The sequence below is a fragment of the Caenorhabditis elegans genome, chromosome X (assembly GCF_000002985.6).
Source record: "Caenorhabditis elegans chromosome X".
Classification (NCBI taxonomy): domain Eukaryota; kingdom Metazoa; phylum Nematoda; class Chromadorea; order Rhabditida; family Rhabditidae; genus Caenorhabditis; species Caenorhabditis elegans.
The window spans coordinates 6,277,169-6,299,691 of record NC_003284.9 but is presented as its reverse complement, the minus strand read 5'-3'; the positions used below and the strand labels follow the sequence as shown (position 1 = coordinate 6,299,691).

At 36.7% G+C, this 22,523-nt stretch overlaps 3 protein-coding genes and 4 non-coding genes across 9 annotated transcripts; 3 read left to right on the top strand and 4 right to left on the bottom strand.

The window, feature by feature from the left end:
- Positions 1-1,386: 1,386 nt before the first annotated feature.
- mom-1 (Protein-serine O-palmitoleoyltransferase porcupine) lies at positions 1,387-6,580 on the bottom strand. The gene is made up of 8 exons (NM_076653.6): positions 6,418-6,580; positions 5,226-5,415; positions 4,912-5,161; positions 4,303-4,477; positions 4,131-4,253; positions 3,456-3,596; positions 3,199-3,299; positions 1,387-1,899 (listed from the first exon to the last, which is right to left on the bottom strand). Exons 1-8 carry the CDS (start codon positions 6,563-6,565, stop codon positions 1,699-1,701), a joined length of 1,329 nt encoding a protein of 442 aa, NP_509054.1. The 5' UTR covers positions 6,566-6,580; the 3' UTR covers positions 1,387-1,698.
- A 762-nt stretch (positions 6,581-7,342) lies between these two features.
- On the top strand, positions 7,343-7,414 carry T07H6.t2. The gene has a single exon. It is a non-coding gene; the product is annotated as a tRNA-Ala (tRNA).
- A 545-nt stretch (positions 7,415-7,959) lies between these two features.
- Positions 7,960-17,845, top strand: lev-9 (the record flags this gene model as incomplete). 3 transcript variants are annotated; one of them, NM_001348599.3, is made up of 27 exons in its annotated part: positions 8,143-8,345; positions 8,411-8,593; positions 9,143-9,270; positions 9,323-9,398; positions 9,468-9,641; positions 10,019-10,277; positions 10,332-10,492; positions 10,537-10,641; positions 10,689-10,871; positions 12,647-12,805; positions 12,848-13,003; positions 13,049-13,143; positions 13,532-13,634; positions 13,679-13,876; positions 13,932-14,090; positions 14,134-14,261; positions 14,447-14,519; positions 14,564-14,709; positions 14,837-14,933; positions 14,977-15,204; positions 15,732-15,868; positions 15,912-15,995; positions 16,044-16,137; positions 16,179-16,358; positions 17,061-17,160; positions 17,216-17,469; positions 17,523-17,845. In NM_001348599.3, the coding sequence occupies 27 exons, from the start codon at positions 8,165-8,167 to the stop codon at positions 17,723-17,725; spliced, it is 4,044 nt and encodes a 1,347-aa protein (NP_001335574.1). The 3 variants fall into 3 exon arrangements, with proteins under 3 accessions (NP_509053.3, NP_001335574.1, NP_001335575.1); NM_001348600.3 differs by lacking the exons at positions 13,679-13,876; positions 13,932-14,090; positions 14,134-14,261; ... (9 more) ...; positions 17,216-17,469; positions 17,523-17,845 and having other exon boundaries at positions 8,165-8,345; positions 13,543-13,563; NM_076652.8 differs by lacking the exons at positions 13,532-13,634; positions 13,679-13,876; positions 13,932-14,090; ... (10 more) ...; positions 17,216-17,469; positions 17,523-17,845 and having other exon boundaries at positions 7,960-8,345; positions 13,049-13,243.
- On the bottom strand, positions 7,997-8,199 carry T07H6.7. The gene has a single exon (NR_071278.1). It is a non-coding gene; the product is annotated as an Unclassified non-coding RNA T07H6.7 (non-coding RNA).
- Positions 13,300-13,371, bottom strand: T07H6.t1. Its single transcript has one exon. It is a non-coding gene; the product is annotated as a tRNA-Ala (tRNA).
- Positions 17,846-18,770: 925 nt separating the features above from the next.
- Positions 18,771-19,676, bottom strand: col-166 (Nematode cuticle collagen N-terminal domain-containing protein; the record flags this gene model as incomplete). Its single annotated transcript, NM_001381005.1, has 1 exon — positions 18,771-19,676. One exon carries the CDS (start codon positions 19,674-19,676, stop codon positions 18,771-18,773), a length of 906 nt encoding a protein of 301 aa, NP_001368072.1.
- Positions 19,677-21,125: 1,449 nt separating this feature from the next.
- Positions 21,126-21,262, top strand: T07H6.8. The gene has a single exon (NR_071277.1). It is a non-coding gene; the product is annotated as an Unclassified non-coding RNA T07H6.8 (non-coding RNA).
- The last annotated feature ends 1,261 nt before the right edge of the window (positions 21,263-22,523 follow it).

Sequence of the window (22,523 nt, the reverse complement as noted above, 5' to 3'; positions counted from 1 at the left end):
TTAACGCCGAGCTTCAACTTGATAAATCACCTTCTGTCATTTTTCATTGACTAGGTTGGTACTCTAAAATATACTGTGCGAGATATCGCACTCTTTGCCCTTCCGCCATGACTCAGATGTTGTTTGTTGTCTGATTTATATCGCAATATTGAGTTTTGTTATTTTTTGTTATTATATTTAGAATTATCCCACGACAATCTTTTGTTATCTTATTGTTTCTCCGCCGACATTTATTGTATTTAAGCCGCTTCCTCTAAGGAAGCGGCATCTGTCTTATAATAAAATTATGCACCCCAGCCAGCCTCCAATCACAACATATACTGCGTATGTAATTTAAAAATTTCAATGATATTTAAAGAAAAACACGTTGAAATTCCGTCAACGATACGAAAATTGAAAATGGAACGTATTCAAGTTTTGCATTTTTGCGCTGAAATTCTCAACCTGCTTTTTAAGCAAAATAGTAATATTCTTTGAATCAACATTATTGATCGGTAACTGCCCGAAACTAAAGAAAAAAGGATCGTACTATCCATTTAAGTTGCATCTCTGAAATTTTAGGTTGGTTTTAAGTTGTTGAAAAAAGATTCAGTTCAACTGAAATCTGAAAAATTAAATGTTTTTTTTAACTTTAAACAATTTTTTATTAAAAGTATAATACCACTTTAAAACTTAATTTATTTAGTTTAGATCAACTTTTTCATGTGCTTTGTTTAACAACAACAGACAACATATATTCCTGTTTTATTATCAAAAATAATTATTTTGTGACATAATATTTCATGAATTCAATCGTTACTAAAAATTCATAGCTGAATTTGATTTTGAGTTTTAAACCAGAAAAAAAATCGGTTGGTTCTCAGAAGCCGTGGCATTTTTTAATGTTGGCTATCAACTACCCAGAAAAAGACGCGAACTCATACACTCTTTTGGTTTTTATTTTATTTACCAAACTAATTTTGATATTTGGTAGACGCTTGGAGAGGAGTATTTTTGTCAGATCTTACGTGCATAGGTGTCGCCACGCAAACGACGAGTTACTGCAGTTGGTTTCAACTTATGGACCGTCACTGTTTCGTTACATAAAATGTATATGTGGCTAGAAACGTGAGAAGTCTAGACCTTTATCATGAGTAAATTGGAAATTGAAATGAATTATTAGCTAATAGAGAAAGAATGTGAATTCTTACTGATTGTTGCAGTTTTCTAAAAGTTGAGATATTTTGATAATAATTTTCACTCTTTGCTCCTGATTTTAGACATGCAATTTCATGACACGCCACATTCCCTGTCATCTTTTTAAAATTGGTTATTTGACCGTTTTCGTGCTTACAACGCAAGTTTATATTTCAACGCTTCTAATATTTTTTAAGCAAACTAGTGTAAAACCAAAGTGTTCTTTTATTATTTTCACATGGATGTTAATGTGTTTCACAGTGTGATTAACTTTCAAGTAAATACATTTTGCAAATCAAAATGTATGCTTCTGTACAACGCGGAATGAATAATTCATAGGATGAAAAGATCGTAACTAAAACAATTGCAAAGAAAAATTCTTAACCGAGTTTGAGTCATTAAACAGAAAAAATAGATTTTTAGTTTTAGCTCGTAAGAGAACATGGCCAGGACTGAGAACTAAAGCATAGAAAACGGTTTTGTTGAAAAATGTTGACAACTGAATTTCAGCTTTTCAAAACCTCAGATTATTTTAGACAGGGCAAGAAATAGGAAAGAAATCATGAAACTCGAATAGTAATGAGATCCCCAAATCTTCCAGGCGTGATCAAAAGGATAGCCAATTGCAGAATAGTCGTCGGTGAACGTCATTCCAGTGAACACAAGATGGTACATGGAAAGCATAAGGAAGAACAAATTGATGATCAAAGCACGTCCTGTTTTCTGTAAAATAAGTTAACAATTTTAGTGTTTCCTTCAAAAAAGGAATTAATTTGGAAAGAAACCATGATATTTTACCAAATGGAAACTTGAATGAAACGTGTGGAGCAATACAAGAAATGAGCTGTGATTATGAGCCTGGTGGCGTGGCTCGGATTTGGTTTTAATTAGTGTCCGGCAATGTGAAACTTTTGAAATTAAACAGCCATATCTCATAATCTAACGATATGAATCAAAAATTCTTTTAGAAATGTAGAACAACGTTTGTTAGAGCTAAAATAAATTTTCTAATTGCAGTTCGAAAAAGGTCTCAAAAGTGTCATAAAATTGTCATATGCAGCTAAATTGTTTTGAAAATTTGTTTTTGGTAAGCTACAATTTACATGCACTATTCGACGTCTTTTTAAAAAATTTTAGACAGAAGTAAATGTTAATTCTAAATTAAACGAACAATATCCTACATTTCAATGGTTTTTTTTTCTAAAAGTTCAAATTAGCATATTGAAATAAGCAGTTTCGAAGAAGACTTTTCCACACAACCTAACTTTAAAAAATGTGTTATAACTCAGGCTTTGAAAATATTCTGTTATCTTCAAGATTTTTTTTTTGATTTTAATATTCTCTTTACATTTTAATATTTATCTTAACTACGTCTTGGGCTAAATGGCCACTTAGTGTTTTGACCATTGCCTAGTTAGTTTTATTCCAAATATGTAGATTTTTCCTAGAAATTTGATTTTTTTCTGGGTTTGTTCATTCAAAATTCTATTGCTACTTTGAATGAAAATAAAACGTAAAATGAAACAAGTATCATGATTTTGTTGTTATTTTTTGAAACTCACTGAACATGTAGTAGTAAAACAAAGTATGTTTCAAATTACAAACATTAAACGTTATCATAATATCAAGTCAAAAAAGTCTAAATTCAGAAAAGTAAACTTTGACTTGGAACGTATACCCTTTCTGACAAAAAACTATTTATAACGTCATGTTTTGATCATAACGTTTCATAACGTTCAAAATTATTGTTAGCTCAATTTATTTTGGACAACTCTTGCAAATTCTTAAATTTATAAACCATGCGATATTTGCAAACTCCAAATGTGTCCAAAAAAGGGCCCGTGGTTAATTTATTCGTGTTTTATCGTGTTTCTAACAGTTAAGCATACTAATTTGCGTGCCCTACTAAATAAGCGAAAGGCGGTAAATCTTCCCTGCGCGATACCTATCTATGGTGACCCCCTGCGCCAAATGTAAATGGGCAATCGATTGGGTGTCCCTTCGCTTAAAATAATTACTCACGTTTGAGTGTCTGTGCTTGCAGGAAAGACTGTTTGAACGGACAGGGCAGGCTTTGGCAGCAACACACATTGAGTATCGGGCAGAAAGTCGTTTTCGGAAAACTGAAAAAAAAATCTTAAACTATACAAGTGGAGTAGAGACATTTTGCAGTAACTTTTGAAATATATAAAATTACATGTATTGTTTCCATATAACATAGATAAAAGTTACTTTAAATTCAACCTCAATTTGACCGCAAAATCTCTTAATTCACTTACCAGTTTCCGAATAGGCAATAAAACCAAGAGCCAATAGTGTAATGGTCATTTGGAAGTCAAGACCGTGCAAAAGTGAGCTGACTGCAAACGTGAAGAAAACGTTACATGCAGTGGAATTGAACAACCGCCTTTTGAAAATATCTGAAAAATATTATATCTGAAAAAACGAAATGTATCGTTTGTTTCCAATTTTAAGTTTGTTGATTAAAAAAAAAAGCTCTTCAAATAATTAAAATGAATCTGCTTTATAGATCTTACGCAAGCATTAACAGTGAATGAGGCAAAAATGGACAAGTAGCGGAATATCAGTAGGTGACTATCGGGTGACTATCGGGTGAGTAGCGGGTGATAGCGGGCAAGTAGGTGAGAAATAACGGGCGACGTTTTTCAAATAATTTGAGGTTAGATGGCCCGCTATTCACCCGCAACATCCCACTGTTGCCCGACCCCAATAGCCTGCTGCAACCCGCTAATTGCCCGATGTCACCTGATTGCCCTCTATTGGCCGTTGTTGTCCGATGCCAACAACGAACTATGGAAGAAAACCCTAATCAAATAACAATACGTAGAAGATTTCTTCAAAGTCAATAAAAAATAGTGTATTTGAACATGACTTCATGTATTATATGTTGATTAGATTCACTTCCGATCATTTGTTAAAATAAATTTACTCACTTTCATGCAGGAATGTATGAAATGGTTTGTTCCATTCTGAGACCGTTTGTAATGTTGATCTGGAGAATTCAATATTCAATGGATTGGCAACGACTACATCTGATCCTAACATCAACACAAATGCTGAAAAAACATGTCAGTTTATCTTCAACAGACAAGAATGTTTGGCTACCTTGAGTGCTTAGACAGACAAAATAGTGACTGAACCGGAACGACATAGCTGTCAGAGCATCTTCCATAAATTGAGATGAAGGTTCGAAGAATTCAAAATGACACGAAGATATGATTGCCAGAGTGATCGCATTGAAGATTGCAAGGAGAGACTGAATAATGAAGCCGAGCTCATTCTAAAAATAGTGATATATTATTCTTATTATTACCAATGAAATCTCGGGTTTTTAATTGAAGGAGGACTCACGGGTCAATTTTTTATTATTATTCTTCAAAAGTCCCCGAAAAACTAAACGTCATAATTGAAGTTCTTACAAATTGCTAAAAACGTTTAGGGGTTTCGAAACTTTTTAAAAAATTGCCAAATTTTAATTGAAGTTTCCTATTTTGCTGACAGTTCTGTTTTACAGCAATCGGAGGCTGGTTTGTAGTTATGTTACACTTTTTATTCAAAAGTAGCGCTCCTATAAGGTCAACTCTGAAATCAAATTCAAAACTGTAGCCATGGTTTAAAATTTTCTGATTAAAAATTTTGAAACGTATTTAACACTTTGACACTTAGAACTTACTAATAGTCTTACGACTTAGTTCCCAAAACTTCACAACAAACCTCAGATCCTGTCCACTTTTTGTCTCTCATTTTGAAAAACTGCTCAAAACTCAAATAGGGCCCGAAAATGATGAACGGTGGGAAGTAAATGTACTCAACATAACTGGAAAACTGAACAAATCGGAATTTGTTGCTATTCGCTTTTTCCAGATTGAAGGCAACCGTGGTCAGTCTCATTATATGGATCATCAAAATTCCACGAATGGACAAAAAGTAGTCTTCGGATCTGTAGTGTCGGCAGAAGTTTTGCCTAAAAATTTTTTAATTTGTCCCACAAATTTTACAAACGCTTGACTTATAAAAAAAATACTTACAATGCAATCAGAAGAGAGATGTTCCCTGCAAGAATGATGTATCCACTAAATTGTTTGATGGCCAGTGCAAGCGATATCAAACTGAACATGTTGTAAATGATAGCCGATTGTAGGTGATTTCTTGAAAACCACATAACTGTGAAAGTACTGGCGAAGACATGTACATAGACACGAACCGTTGTTGAAATTGCTACAAAAAGGGGAATTAATTTGCTAAAAGACTGAAATTGACCAGTTTTTGAAAAAATCACACAAAACTGATTTACTACTATGATTTCTTAAATTTTGCAACTATAAAAATACTCAGTAACTTTTGAATTCCCGAACGAATGAATGACTTGGTTTCGAAATTTTCACGTTTTCCTTCTAAAATAATAGGTTTAGTATGTTTTTCAATACATACATAATTTGAAACATCGGTTATCAAATTATGAAACATTTTTCTGTGGATAAAATTTTCTATCCAGTAGGAAACTCTGTTAATTATTTAGTTTGTTAATTAGTTTATTAGTAATTAGTTAATTATTTATTAATTTAGTTAATTATTAGTTAATAGTAATTAGTTAATTAGTTTATAAAACCGCACTACTAAAAGAGTATGCAGATGTAAAAACCACATCTGTGGTGCTAAAATGACCAGATATCATGTTAAAACTTTTCAAAAAATTTTAGAACCTTTTTTCTGACTGTCAAAATGTGGCAATTTTTGAGTTTTCGCCAATATTCGAGATAAATATAGCACTGTCGCATGCTCGAATCCCTACAATGTTTAAATATTAATGTTTGAAACAAGAACATAAAATTCAAAGGAAATTTTTTCAATAGACAACTTTTAAAGATGGATGCAGAAACTGAGTTTTTACCACTTATTGAAACAAAATAAGAAGTTTCGTAAAGTGCTAATATAATAGTTGGCTATTTTTGCACCATAGAAGTCGTTTTTAACAATTTCCGCACTGGCGTTACTCCACTTAAGACTACCGTCTCACCATGGAGCTCTTATCTCTAGCTAGATCAGTCTTACTTTGTGAAAATTTTAGTCATTTTTTTTTTGGCAAGATTAATAAAGCAAGCACATGTGTTTTCCAATTTGAACATAACAACAAATTAGAAACAAATTTGTTTGAAACAAAGTTTTTAAAACATTTTGTTAGGTATTTTTGTCTCAGTTTATATTTTTATCAAAACTTACGTATATGTTTGATGAATTTGAATGCAACGACCAAACATATCAACTTTGAAATTGTGAGAAATGTTGCATTTGCCACTTGTGTCGAGCACTCTCCAAGCGATCCATCTTCTAATAATTCGAATTCTTCATACCCGTGACCATTATCCATTTTCTGAAAATTTTTGAAATTGATGAAATATTAACGATTACCAAACGGCAAAAAAACTAAAAAGCTAGAAAAAACCTAGAATTAACCCAGAAAACCCAATTCAAACCAAAACAAAAACAACTGTCTGTACGAGTGAAATAGAGCGAATTTGCATAGTTCTTGCGTCTAACAAAAGGGGACAAATGTAAACGAGGCTACGCCGGAATGTGGGGAGAGGTCACACACAACAGATGTGCCTTGGACATGCAACCAAAGTTTTATGGTCGGATCGGTCAAGTGAAGTACATTTAAGCGTAACATGGTAAATCAAACAAATGGAACCAAAAAAAGTATAGTTTTGTTGGGGGAAGATTTGAGTGTCCCTAAAAGAATTAAAGTTTTATTTCGGAGATTGCGGTTCATTTTTACAACGGTCAGCACTATTGTTTGATGAGTTCATTTTACAGATATGTGATGAAATTACAAATTACATATTTAAAATGAAAAAAGACAAGATAACAGTTTTTGCAAAAAATAATGTTTAAGATCATCTCTTGTTTTCTCAATAATAGAGAGCAATAAAAAACCATTTTCCAAAAAAAAAAAAATGAAATTAGCTGCACTTTCTCGTCCGCGAGAAGCTATTTTTCTTCATCTCAACAGCAAACCAACAACTCGCAGAACACCCCCCCCCCCCCCGCTTCACAGGAACACCTCGCGGGGAGGCAACCAGTTTGTCAATGGGTGAGAGAGAAAATGTATGTATATTCACTTGCGTCTCTTACTCAAATGCCGTACGGGGGTATAGCTCAGGGGTAGAGCGCTCGCTTTGCATGCGAGAAGTCTGGGGTTCGATTCCCCATACCTCCAGATATTTTTTTATTTTTCAAAATGATTTTTTCACTTGTCCAATTTATTCCATTTCGAGAATGTTTTTTGCACTTTTTTTAAAATTCAACTATGGGGAAACAGTTCTGAAATAGCAAGCATTAATTATTGTTCTAAAAGTGCGGCGATTTGACAGAAATTTTCATTTTCGGCCATCTGCCGAAACTAAACTCAATTTGCCAAATACTTTTTAAGGGATTTTTCATAAGCAAAACATTTACAATTGTAACCTGTTTCCTGTTTTTTTATATTTTTCAGTCTACCAATTTTTTTGCAAAATCTCAAACTTCCACAATCATTCAAACCTAAAAGGCGATTTCCAAATAGGACGTTTGCCAAAAAATATGATTTGTCGCCCCTGCGATAAACTTGTATTTCTTCACTGATATTTCTCAAAATTCTCCCCTTTTTTGAATTCAAATTTTGGAGAAAAATAAAATAAAAAAATAAAGATTTTTCTGTAACCCTGTGAAAGTTGTGAAAACCGCAAAAATCACATCAAAATACCTTCACCTCTAATTTTTCAGCAGTCAGTTCCTATTTGCCACAATGTCCCGCAGCAAATAATTGATCAGACAAGCATGATACTCGAGCAACTTTACAATGGGAACCCTTGAAAAGACCCCAATCAATCAATACATTGCGTGTCAGCTGGTGAAAGAATGCCGTCTTGCAAGAACTCAAGCGGATTTCTCTTTTAAAATTTTCATAGTACCAAATCACATGAATTAAATGCGATTTCTACTACTACTCGCCATCTCCATTACCTACGCGTCGGCCCTATCTTGTCCGGAAGTTACTCTATCACAACGGCCGAAACATTGCAAAAAAGAGTGTATAGCAGACGAAGATTGTAAAAGAAACAAAAGATGTATGTGCGACGGAGAATGTGGCTTGAGCTGTGTGAACCCAAGTGAGTGATAAAAATATCTTGTCTATTGAGCAATATAAAAAATGAACTTTTTTGTTTTTATTCAGTTGCAATGTGCCACCCACTTCCAAATATTGAAAATGGATTTATACGAACTGCTGGTGATTTGCGATTTGGATCAAATGCAGAATATGGATGCAACAAGGGATATATACTAGTTGGTGCCAGTCAGAGAAGATGTCAGGCTAACAAAGAATGGAGTTCTTCACAACCTGTTTGCAGGTTACAATGTATTTTTTCAAGTTCCTTATTTAAAAAAATTATGTTTACGGGTTCAAAATAAAATAAGAAGATTTTTTAAGTGCACAAATAGTTAAACCTAAGTTTTTTGAAAAAACAATATAAAGATATAACAAAATTTATAGCAAGATAAACAAAAAATCAAATGCACTAAAAGATAATATCAAAATATCACCAATTTTGTGAAACAAACAATTTCAAATCTACTTTACTCAACGAAAAAAGATTTCAGCTTTTATCGAGCAGTTGATAAATTTAGTTGATTGGTGGCGGTGAGCTGTCAGCTGTCAAGTGGTTTAAAATTTAAAAAAAAAACGGTTAGGGGTATTCAGAAATAAATTAGCCTTACAAAAAAGGTTTTCACCACTAAAGTTCAATCTAACCAAATCAACTTGATTGAATACCAAAACATCGATCCAGAATATCTAGGAATTTTGTTTAAGAATTTTCTAAATTATGTGACTACAGAATTGCATGATTCCTCATCCAATGCTTTACGTTTCTTATCGACACTGCCGTATAATCCCAAAATATTTCAGTAAAATGCGGGCCACCACCGGAAATTCCATTTGCCGTTCACGACGGGTCTTCATTTTCCGGAGAGTATGACCTTGATGCTGAAGTTGCTTATAATTGCATACCAGGCTATCACAAATTCAACGCAAAAGTGAGACTTAAATCAAAATTCTCCATTTTATCTTTAAAAATAATGCTTACAGGGTCTTTCAATATCAAAATGTCTGTTGAATCGGAAAAATGTTGCACAATGGTTTGGACCTGATTTGAGATGTAAAGGTAAAACTTTGAAAATTTGAAAAAATGCGAAAAACTTAAACTTGCCCAATAAGTCAATGCAACTTTTAGCAAGAGCATGTCCGGATCCCGGAGATATAGAAAATGGTCTTCGAGAGGGAGATACATTTGAATATCCCCATCACGTCAAGTATTCATGTAACCCTGGTTTTCTTCTTGTCGGTTCGACTTCCCGTCAATGCTCCAGTAACGGAGAATGGACAAATGAGCCGGCTAATTGTAAAGGTACACTTTGAAAAAATTGAAAAAAAAAAACAATAAAAATGTTTTGTTGGTAGCCAGTTTGTTTTATTGAGCAACAAGTCAGTTTCGTTCGCTGGTGGCAACCGCAATATATCCACAGTAACCCTAAATCTTACAAAACTCTCTTGAGTAGAAATTGTGTGAATAGTGTTCCATGATCTGTGTGCGCGGACCACTCAAAATACCCAGAAAACGTAAGATGTTCGGGCGATAGTTATCCATCACGGACCTCGATAGTTGTACCACACGTTTTATATAGGCCACAAAAAAGATCAAAAATCAGAATACATAAGGACATACTGAAATACACTGCAAATTACCTATGTTATAATAAATTAACAACTCATAAACTTTTCCAGCTACTGAATGCTCTCGTCCGTCAAGCCCACTTCATGGAAAAGTTGTCGGTAGCTCATTGACATACCAGTCCGTTGTGACGTACTCCTGTGATCATGGTTATCGCCTCGTTGGTCAAGTTCAACGAATATGTTTAGCTGAGGGAATATGGGGAGGAAATGAGCCGCGATGTGAAGAAATTCGATGTTCAGTACTTCCAACCCTTCCCAATGGATACATTGAGGGCAGTGAAACGTCATTCGGAGCTGTCGCAGTTTTCAGGTAACGATTTTCCAAATCTAAACAAATTTATGTTTCTTAAATGTTTAAATTCAGGTGCTTGGAAACAATGACTCACGAGGGAGCGTCAAAGGCAAAATGCATGGAAGATGGTCAATGGAGTGCTCCGATTCCAAGATGTTTAGCTTCTTGTAGAGTACCACATATACAAAATGGAAAAATAAGAGACAAAAGCGAAGGTCAACTCATTGCGTCCGGTAGTTGTTTTTCTAAAGTTTAGAATAATTCATTCAAGTTTCAGGTTCCAAAGTGATTGTTGAATGCAATAAGCAACACGAAGCAAACATCGATGAACGCCTAATTTGTAGCAATTCCACATGGTCACATGTTCCAGTTTGTAGTCCTTGTAAGTTTAATTTTAAAATAGCATAAAACCACAGCTTTTCTTTTCAGTAAGCTGCCACAATTGGCCGCCAAGGGTTCCACATGCTCGAATTCTATTCTCGAAATCATCGCACGGCTCAATCGCCAAATATGAATGCAACAATGGTTATCATCCAAACAGAAATAATCAAATTATAAAATGTCTTTATGGAGAATGGACTAAAGACGGACCACCAATGAAATGTTTACCAAGTGCGTTACTCACAGGCCGAAAAGTGGTACACATCTGTCCAATTTTTCTACCGCATACTTTGACGTAGAGGTGTCAACGTGTTGTGGGCCGATCCAAAACTCAGTCGCAGGCCGACACATTACCACCTCTGATCTTTAGACGCATTTTTCTCCAAAAAGGGTGATCATTTGTAAATGATGTATCAAACCACAAGAAACATCATAATGATTGGATCAAACATTTTTTCCTTTTGCTCCGTTGCACTGACTACTTGCATTTGCGCTGATCACTTGCATTTGCACTGACCACTTGCATTTGCACTGATCACTTGCATTTGCACTGACCACTTGCAGTTGCACTGATTACTTGGATTTGCACTGACCACTTGCAATTGCACTGACCACCTGCATTTGCACTGACCAGTTGCAGTTGCACTGACCAATTTTAGTTGCACTGACCAGTTGCATTTGCACTGACCACTTGCATTTGAATTTCTTGAATTTGAGTTTATTTAACTAAAAGAAGAGAAATAAACAAATAAAACGAGACGAACCCTAAAAGAGTTCAACTCGAGTAAAAGTTACAAAAAAAGGAAATAAGATAATAGGGAACAGGTGAAACGGGGAGAAAGACGAGAATGGAGGTAAAAGTGTAGTTATAACCGGGGGATGTTGAGATGAATAAATTCACAGAACTGATATGGGGACATAAAAACCGTAACATTTTTGAATAAGTTGTTCCAGACTGGGATGATAAGAGCAAAGAAATGCGTGGAGCATTTGTCCTTCCTAACTAAAATCATTTGCACTGACCACTTGCAGTTGCACTGATTACTTGCATTTGCACTGACCACTTGCAATTGCACTGACCACCTGCATTTGCACTGACCAGTTGCAGTTGCACTGACCAATTTTAGTTGCACTGACCAGTTGCATTTGCACTGACCACTTGCGATTGCACTGACCACCTGCATTTGCACTGACCAGTTGTAGTGCACTGATCACTTGCATTTGCACTGACCACTTGTAGTGCACTGACCAAAATTAGTGCACTGACCAGTTGCAGTGCACTGACCATGACCAGTTGTAGTGCACTGACCAGTTGCAGTGCACTGACCAGTTGTAGTGCACTGACCAGTTGCAGTGCACTGACCAGTTGTAGTGCACTGACCAGTTGCAGTGCACTGACCAGTTGTAGTGCACTGACCAGTTGCAGTGCACTGACCAGTTGTAGTGCACTGACCAGTTGCAGTGCACTGACCAGTTGTAGTGCACTGACCAGTTGCAGTGCACTGACCAGTTGTAGTGCACTGACCAGTTGCAGTGCACTGACCAGTTGCAGTTGCACTGACCAATTTAAGTTGCACTGACCAGTTGCAGTTGCACTGACCAATTTAAGTTGCACTGACCAGTTGCAGTTGCACTGACCAATTTAAGTTGCACTGACCAGTTGCAGTTGCACTGACCAGTTGCAGTTGCACTGACCAATTTAAGTTGCACTGACCAATTTAAGTTGCACTGACCAGTTGCAGTTGCACTGACCAATTTAAGTTGCACTGACCAGTTGCAGTTGCACTGACCAATTTAAGTTGCACCAGTTGCACTGACCAATTTAGTTGCACTGACCAGTTACAGTTGCACTGACCAATTTTAGTTGCACTGACCACTTGCAGTTGCACTGACCAATTTTAGTTGCACTGACCAGTTGCAGTTGCACTGACCAATTTAAGTTGCACTGACCACACTTGTCGAGCCGTTTATCATTCAAATTTTTTTTTATTTTCAATAAAGTTTAGGTTGGTGTGAACACCCTAGCAAAACATATGGAACACTTCCTGGCGGACAAATACTTCTGGAGGGAATCCTTGGTGCATACGAGTTTCAAAGTTATATTCAAAAAGTAGAAGAAGGGAGAGCTATCAGTTTTCAGTGTGGGAAGGGCAATTATTTGATTGGTAACCTATGCATTCTTTCTTTCAAAATAATCGGTCTTGTAGGGCCCCCTAAGGCAACTTGTGTGAATGGTGAATGGATGCCAAAAGTGTCACCCAAATGTGTTTCGCAAACGCATCCAATGATTGAAGGAAAAATTCTTTGGGACCGAAAAAAACGAAGTTTGCCTGGCAGAGCCGTAAGAGAATATGTCGATGATGGTACTTTATAATAGTGATGCATTTTTTCAGTTATTTTTATTTCAGAACTATCAACTCATCGGCAACACTCGGGAAAATGTGGAATTGTGTCGGGAAAACTTGAAAGAATGATAATGCAACACTCTGACAATGGAGTCTCGGTCTGTTGAACATTTGTGCACATTTTTATACAGTGAATTGTTGCTTACTACCATTTTGAACTGTTCTTCTAAAAATCAACAATATAATTATTTTCTGTAATCAGCAAGATTTTTCATTTACTTTCAACACATTTCAAAGAAATTTTAAAAAAGTAATGGAGGTATGGGGAATCGAACCCCAGACTTCTCGCATGCAAAGCGAGCGCTCTACCCCTGAGCTATACCCCCGCATGATGGTGTTCTAATAAGCGACTGTGAAACGAACACATGACAAAATGTACACAATGCCTGTTGACATACGATATCGAACTTTTAAGTTTTCTATTAAAGCTATAGTAATTGATATGTATTTTAACAACTGAAATTCAGGAGCATTATGTGTGTTCAGGTGATTTGCAGAGAAGGATACGAATTTGCTAGCGAAAGAGTTGTCGGAAAATCTACTTGTGTTAACGGGAAATGGAAACCTGAAATAGCAGAGTGCATTCCAAGTGAGTGAACCTTATTATATTAACTTCGATATTTGATAATTTAGAATCATGTCGGGTACCAATAAGACTTCACGTGTTTTTTTTAAAAGCGGGTACATCTCAAATTTTGCAATCCAATGATGTAGTAGAAGATGGAACTGTCGCGCAAATGGCATGTCTACGTGGTTTCCATTTAAGCGGTAATGGAGTTCTAGAATGTATAAAAGGAGACCTCAGAGAGCCACTCGGTCATTGTGTACCACGTAAGCTTTTTTAAAAAGTTTTTTCTAATACCATAACTTAAAAATTTTTGTTCAGAAGAATGTATATTATCTGAGTTAATCGTTGGAAAATACAATACAACAGCTGAAACTATCAAAAATGGAGAGAAAGTTCTTCTAATGTGTACAGGTACAAATGTAACCATATCTTGTTCCAAGGGTAGTTTGAACCCTCTACCATCTTGTCATGAAAACGGTGAGTATAATTGTACATGTAAGTTTTAAATGTAAATTTTTAGAATCCCGGTTTTGCATTGCGCCTCAAGATACCACGCCTGCAATTATTTACAGATATCATGGATTAAGGAAAACCCACATTGATAGATATCAGACAGCCTATCCTAATGGGACTATTTTTCAGTTCAAAGTAAGGTTATTTCAAAACAGTTACCGTGTTAACTTTATTAGTACTGCACCCCATTGTTCAACTTTAACAAATTCTATAACTGCAGTTTGTTTTATTTAGACCGGGGCATGCTTTTTAAAGGGAAGTAGTCGGGTGTAGTTCTAATAAAGAAAACATGGTATTCTCCAAAATTAACAAATATTCAGTGTAACGACAAAGAAGAGGCCGGCGGTATAGAGTGTGTAAATGGAGAATGGGTCAGCAACTTACTGCCATGTGGTAAATCCCCTCTTAGTCATTCTCTGAAAATCAATGGTTTATAGTCACTGCTAACATTACCAATTGGAAAACTCCGACCAACGACGAAATGTGCCCACCTCTGCGCTTAGAATTGAATCAGAAAATATTCAACGTGGAAAACTACATACCTCATCATATGCATCTGTTTGCTCATGGGACAATACTCAATGTGAGTTAGATTTGACAAACTTTTACAGAAACATTTAAAAAAAATCAAGTAATTTCGTAAAGTTCAAAAATTCCACACTGTAGTTACGAAACATTGCGTACTTCTTGATTGCCACATTTCATTCCAGGTTGGCTGCTTGACAACAAGCAATTCTGCAGAAACTGTGCCAATCAAATGCAGACGGGGAAAGTGGGGTTACAAGAAGAAATTGAACTGTTCCAAAAGTAAAAAAATCACACAATTCAAAAAACTGATTAAAAATTATAGCCGAAACAATTTGCACTCTAAAAATGAATATCAACTCTCACACAGTCATCTATCACACACAGAAGAAAGAAACAGTTGTGTTCAACCAAAATTTTGAGTCTGGATCCAAATTGTTGTTCCGATGTGCTAATATTGGATTGGAGCAGTTGCATGGAAAAAAAGAATTGCAGTGTTATAATGGTGTATGGAGTAGTCCTATTCCATACTGTATTCCAATTCAAGCCACCGGTAAGTTCCTGATTGTTTTGCAAAGAGTTGATAATGTTTTCGAACTCGCAATTTTGCTACTGGTCTGTACGACAATCAATTTTCTATTTTAATTTGATAATCCATGAAAAAAAGTCATAAAACGGAAGTATGCATAGAAAATTGTTTGATTAATTTTAAAGTATAATTTTTTTATTTAAGAAATTAGAAAACAACATTGAAAATTGGAATTTGCTAAACAAAGTGCCGCTAAACTTATTTTGACAAATTACAGGTTTCAGCTAGTTTTTCAGATATTTTTTGGACAGTTGTTTTAAGATGTTTTTTTTATTGGAGAAAGTTTCAAAAGTGCTAAATTGACCTAAAAATATTTTTTTTGCAGATTGTCCATTTCCCAGTTCTCGACCCTCAAAATTGACTAAAAAAATGTTTATTTTTACGGATTGTATTTTTAAATTTGTGCTTCAAATATTATGGTGTAAAACATTCAAACTTGTTTTGTTGCTTTTTGTTAATATATTATCATTGTGAGCACAGTATTATTCCAGGAACCAGTGTGCCAATTAAGTATTCAGTTACTCATGGTACTCATGCCATCTCATCAAAAGGCGAACTGATTGTATCCAGAGCGGCAAATGTGAAATTGGCATGTCTCACTGAGAAAGTGGCATCGGATCCAATTTGGGTGAGGAAATACAAAAGTGGCCTAAACTGGTTACATTCTTCAGAAAGTCACTTCCACTTACCGTTCGTATCCGACGCAGTGGACAAAGGCAAAAACTGGAGATTACGATGATATTGACGGATTTGAAGTACGTGATTTTCTGATGATTTGAGTCTTGTAAATGGATTGGTTACAGATTTCAATAGCTAGTGTACAACCATTCGACAGTGGAATGTTGCACTGCGTTTTGCCAAATGGTGCTAGAAATTCAATAAAGCTAATTGTTCACGGTAGAAAAATCAGAGCAAAAGAAATATATATTTTGTTTCAGAAGAAAAATGCCTACTTCCAATTGGCCCGACAAACTTACAAGTAGATCTATCGAGCCCTACATTGTTCGTCGGAACTGTTGCTCAGTTTTCGTGCCCGCCGGGATTTTCTGTAGAGGGAAGTGCAGTTTCTACTTGTCTTGAAGATGCAACATGGAGTCACTCAGCACCAAGATGTGTTGGTAAGAAATTAAATATAAAGAAGTAATATTGAGAGCGGAGATTTTTCAATAATATGTTTTAAAATCAGCATTTATTATACATTGCGACCCACTTTTCAATTTTGGATGTTTGGGAATTTCTGAAGTCTAGCTGAACCCAGGAGATCCCACATGTTCTACAAATGTCATTGATAGTTACTAATTAAATTTTTCGGTACTTGTGTATTACATGCCCTCATTTTGAAAGTAAATTTTTAAGTTATGAAAAATGAAAACGTGAACCACATTTTGTATTTATAGGCTTAGGAAATAACCTTTTCTAAGACTAAAGAGGAAAAATGTATACCACGTTTTATTTAATTGGAGAAATTAGTGAAAATTTAAATTAATTTGAAAATGAGGGCACGTAATACACAAGTACCAATTTTTCAGGATGTCTCAAAACATCATCATTAAGGACGTGGTGGCTTTATAGAAATTTGACAGACTGCATAACAAAAAAGCAATAATTTTTATTAGTAGACAAAATATCAACTGAAAATCAGCAACTATTTTTTTTCAATCGCATGAAGTCAAAAATTTTTGCGTCTTTTAAAATTTTAAAATAAGTTTAAGCTGCCTCTGCTCACTGAAAACGAAACTTTCCTGGGTTCCCTTTTTATATTGATAAGTATACTACATTTTTCTGTACCCTAGCTTTTTTCAATCAGAACCTTATTCCAGCAGCTCACTGCCCGGCAGTATTTGTAAATGGAACCCGGATGACTGTGACGGTGACTTCTTATAGAACTGGCGGTGTCGCTCATTTCAAATGCCATAAAGGGTTTGTTATAAAAGGACACTATATTAAAAAAAAATTTTGAATAATAATTATTCAGATTCACGTTGATTGGAGAACAAAACTTGCATTGTACAACTCAAGGAACTTGGAGTCACGACTTCCCATACTGCAACGTTGTCCATTGCCCACCTCTTCTTCCGCCGGCAAATGGTCATTTTATTGGAGAGCCAAAGGAGATTAACACAAAAGGAGACATTGTTTTGCTTGGATGCCTCCCGAATTACATGCTGACTGGCGGCGATTTTTCTGTCTGCCAAGCCGATGGCGAATGGAGCGAGATCAAGACGAAATGTTTGTTTGTTTTGGTTGATTGAGAAATGGAAACTGGTTTTTGTCATTTTCAGGCGACGGCTACTGTAGGCATCCAGGGCAACCCGACCATGGAGCTACCACCACAATTGCTAAAGATTATTATTCTATCGGGGAGAAAATTGTGTTTTACTGCCCGTCTCAGAATTACAAATTGAGTTCTGACAATGTTTTGGTTTGCATATCGCCTGGTCAATGGTCACGACGTTTACCGCTATGTCTACCTTCCAATTCTTAAAATTGGCTGACTAATTTATCAATCAAAAATAAATTCCTTTCTCCCTCTTATGTCTCAGTCTCAAGGTTTAGTTTTTAATTCTCAATTTGGGTGTTTTTGGGAGTGGAATGGAATGAAGATTCATTTATGACACCGTCTGAATAAATCAGCTTTTTTGAGGGATGGGTGAAGTGTCTGTATGCAAATAGATGCTAATCATGTTCGGGCTTTCAACATTTCTTCATTTTTTTATATTTTCTTGTTTCCTCATTTTTCACATCCGTATGAACCCGGACTCGTATCAGATGAAGAGGATCTGGAGATAGTTGGCGGCTGGATAGAAACGGGCATTACGCAAGGTTTCAATAACAAAAGAAGAAAAATATCGTTGTGGCCATTGGATTTGTTCGTATCCAAAACTGGATCTTACCACAATAGAACACTATGATAGTTTCGAAGTGATGAGCTATACGAAAACTTGTAAATGTAAAGTTTGAGAATAATACTTGCCGAAAATGTTCTCGATATGTGCAAAAAATAGTACAAATTGTAAATTTAAAAAATCGTGTACTATATTAGTTCAAATTTGTGAAGGCCCTGTTGAGTACTACTTTCACCAACGGAATGCCTTCATTTGCCACTTTAACCCTTCTTGTTCATACTTATTCTGTTGAAATGTCTACTTTTGTTTGCCGAAAAAGGTCATACTATCTCTCTTTGGCATGTATCAAGATTGTCATGCTAAAAACTATTCCGTGGGCAAGAGACGCAAAAATGAGAAAATGCAAATCGAAAATGACATTAAACCATCTCAATGTGGCATGGCGTAAGCTTTCGTACGACTTGATTTTTGTAGGTTCAGGTTTTTAACTGTTTTTTTGACTGAGCTTATTCAATTGGAGATTTCTGAGTTTAGTTTTTTAACTCTTTCTGAATATCTGAATAAAAACCAAACAATGAACAACACATTTTCAATTTCAGATTTTTTTATTTTTAGGCAATTTTATCCGTATGAAAAAACTTGCTAGAAATGCAAGCTGACAAAATACATTGGATAATAAAGAAATTAATATCCTGGGGCGGTTCTTGGTGGTGGGCAGTGGTCGCAACCTCCTGGGGCTCCGGTCTCTCCATCGGCTCCATTGTCTCCGTTGGCTCCTGGCTGTCCTGGGGATCCAGCTCCTCCGTTGTCTCCGGCTGGTCCTTGTGGTCCTTGGGATCCTGGGTTTCCTGGGGCTCCTGGGGATCCGGCTGGTCCAGCTGGTCCGTCTGGTCCTGGGGCTCCTGGGGCTCCGGCTGGGCCTGGAACCTCGTTGACCTTTCCTGGGGCTCCTGGAGCTCCGGCGTTTCCTGGATGTCCGTCTTGTCCGGCTTGTCCTGGGGCTCCTGGTCCTCCGGCGTTTCCGTTGTTTCCTGGGGCTCCTGGCTGTCCGTCGGATCCTGAGTTTCCGTTTGGTCCCTTTGGTCCAGCTGGTCCGGCTGGTCCTGGTGGTCCGGCTGGGCAGTCGAAGCAGAACTCGTGAGCTGGGGCTGGGGTGGCGGCTGGTCCATCTGGTCCGTCGTTTCCTGGTGCTCCTGGTTGTCCATCAGCTCCATCTTCTCCATCGGATCCTGGGGCTCCTGGTGGTCCAGCAGCAGAGACTCCACATCCGCAGCATCCTCCTTGGTGTCCAACTGAAGATCCTTCAACTCCGGCGCTCTCGTATCCAGCTTGACGGCGGGAACGAAGGGCTCCTCCAGAAACCTTGGCGAGAACTTGAGTGCGGGTAACCTCTCTCCAGATGTTTCCAGATCGGGAACGGCAGAAATCAACTTCGGATTGCATAACGGATTGCATGTGTTGCATGTAGTTGTAGAGCATTGGGGCGGCAATGACGCACACCAATGTGGCGGTGAAGGAGACGGCAACTCCAACAAGAGCCACACGGCGGAGAGAGCTAGCCTCAATTTCGAGTTGTTTCTCGTCAGACATCTGAAATAGAAACTGATAAGAATGTAAACAAAAAAAGAAAATTCAACACTAATAGGGCTACATCATCAGATACTAGACGGTCAAAGAGAAATTACCACCCAAATAAGAAATTTGTGTGGGAAAAGACAAGTAAGAGATAGGAAAAGAATGCTTACCGTATTTGGTTTGATGAGATTGCCCACCTGCTTTCTACCCTGAGACGCTGCCTTATATACGGCAGGTAGGCGGACGATCTGGCAAAGGTGAGAGGCATCGAGGGTGTGTACGACGAACAGAGACGATGGACAGGCTAGCTGCGAAATAGCAAAGAGGAAGAAGCGAGACTGGCATGCCAAGGTCATGACGCCGTTTCAGAATTACGATTCCCCTTTTCATCTCGCTGATGCTCTTTCTGGCCACCCGCTGCTGTTGCTGCTGCCCACCGACGTTGTGTGGTACTGTTATCAATGGCGTCGAAACCTACTCGATTTCTCGTATCTTCTTTTATGTTTGCAGGGACGTGAAGTGGTTTGACGCCTTGATAGTAAACTGATGAACCCGGAACAGAAAATAGAAAACCCAAATAATCAAAATGTTTTGTTTTTCATAAGCCAACTCTGGAAAGACTTGCTAAATTGGCGGGAAGCTTGTTCTCTATTCTCATTCTCTCTTTCACAATGTACAAAGATAGTTAAAAGCACAATACCCATTCATTGTCGCAGGGTGTGTGTCAAGTTTAATAATACGGCAGCGGCCACCAATGCTGTTGGCTAAACTTGGATTGAGTCACTTGTCTAAATTCCAAATTAATTTTCAATTCGATTTTCAATCATCAAATGTTGAAATTTTTAATTAACTTTTGCATTCAAAGTTCAGATATCTTCTAGAATTATACTTAAAAAATCTACATTCCATTCTCTTTTTCTTCATTTTTTACTACCGATGAATATTTCTGGATGTGTTGTCGCATGCCGCACAAATTAGCCGTGAACATCAGATGCTACAGTATTTCTTTTGCCGGGAAAGCCAATAGCAAGGACAAGACTTTTGCCGTCTGAGGCTTTAAATTAATAAGAATACATCATCACCAATTTCCAAGCGACCGGATTAAAAAGTGCGAACGGTTTGGTCTTGGGGTAGAAGCTTTTGTGAGAAGCGAACACTTAGGGATTAACAGATCATTGTCTCTTTTCCGTTGAATTTTAAAAGGTGGTGAATTCGCTTTCTAGCTTCAGCTGGGAAAACACTTTTCAGAAATTATTCAGTAACGCGATCAACGTCATCGCATCTCAAAAAAGTGTTCCGTTGGAGAAGAATGCCATTGACGCTACACTTCCTGCGACGAATACATTTATTCTTTTCAACATTCAAATTTCCTCATTTTTATTCAATAGTGCAAGGAGATGAGAAGCCAGAAAAAACTGTTGTAACACAATCCCTCAAAAGTGGAAAACGATAAATCACAAAATCTGCGAAAGGTCGAATATTCAAAGAAAAAGCCGTGCGCCCAGGCGGCTTCTTCATTGTTTTCTATTTTCCTCTCTGCCACACTCGACTCATCACACAAAAGCCCGTTTCTTACACAGTTTTTTTGGGTTGCCTGGTGGTAGTGCCGTTTGACGTCTAATTATCATTTTGTGAAAGGAGGAAATGTGGACGCTCATGTATCGAATAAATAAGGAAACACACAGTGAATGTGAATGGTAAAGAAAGCAAATGAGTAAAAAAAAACGGAAGAAAAAATAACATCCCTCGCGGTGTCTTCTTCCCATCGCCAAAAAGAGCTTTCACTTGTTTCCACTTGCTGGCACCTATTTTCCAATTTTCCAGAAAGCGCTGTAAACATGTATAACATATGCAGTCATAAATACAGTATTGTTAGAAGATGGCTCCAATGGAAATCTGTACAATGGAAGTTCCAATGGAAGTTGTAATACAAAAGCAAGTCAAGTTTTTCTTTCCGATTTTGAGTGTAGTTTGATAATTGATTTTAAACCCACTTAAGGTGTATTAATACACATTTAATTGTTCAAAATAATCAAAAATCATAGTTGAACACTGTAAAAACGTTTAGATTTTTCTAGTCAACGTTTTGATATAAATTATCAAATTATTAAATAATTACGGTAATTGTTGCAGGTATAGGGAAAGCTCGTAGAATAATTTTTTCTTGGTGGACTTCCAGAATCACGATTGGTAAAAACTGAGTAATTACCACTTTGGAAATTTAACATATTTTTCGTATCTCATTGTGGAACTCATTAAAGTACACTTAAACAACATATCTCAATCTTTAAAAAATATGTATTCTCTCCAATGATAACTTTTTCAGTTTTCAAGATATTAAACAGTGTATTGATTCATTTATCAACTTTCAAACCAAAGCTCAAAAACTCAAATTCCAAGTTTTCCATCCTGGCACAGAAGTCACCTAGTTAACCTGATTTTCAACAATTTGTTCATTCATTTAAACCTTAAAACGTCAATGACCTGATTTTATCAACATTTGTACCCATACAAGTCAAATTCAAATATGCAGTTGTCTATCTCGATCTTAATTCACTGCCTCCTCCAAGGTCGGCAGTGCCCGTAATCATGTTTACGTTTTTATGTGACAGTTGTTGGGGAGGTACTACTAGCTTTGATGTAATTGGTACCAAGGTTGGTCAACTTGCTAGCCGAAGACAGAAAATAAACAGTGAACGATGTTTTAACTTTAATGCCCGTATCCAATTCTTACAACAGTAGTCCATCATTAAATAAACAAGTGCCCCAAAAACAATCACAACAAACAAAATACACACAAGAATTTCAATGTTGTGTAATCAAGATGACATTTCGAGGAATTAATTTTTCTTAGCGATAAAA

Excerpts from the sequence above, each read along its gene's own strand:
- mom-1 (NM_076653.6), bottom strand. The coding sequence starts at position 6,565 with ATGGATAATGGTCACGGGTATGAAGAATTCGAATTATTAGAAGATGGA. Across the intron at positions 5,416-6,417 it reads CAAATTCATCAAACATATAC|CAATTTCAACAACGGTTCGT; the intron begins GTAAGTTTTGAT and ends CCCTTTTTGTAG. Across the intron at positions 5,162-5,225 it reads ATCTCTCTTCTGATTGCATT|GCAAAACTTCTGCCGACACT; the intron begins GTAAGTATTTTT and ends AAAAATTTTTAG.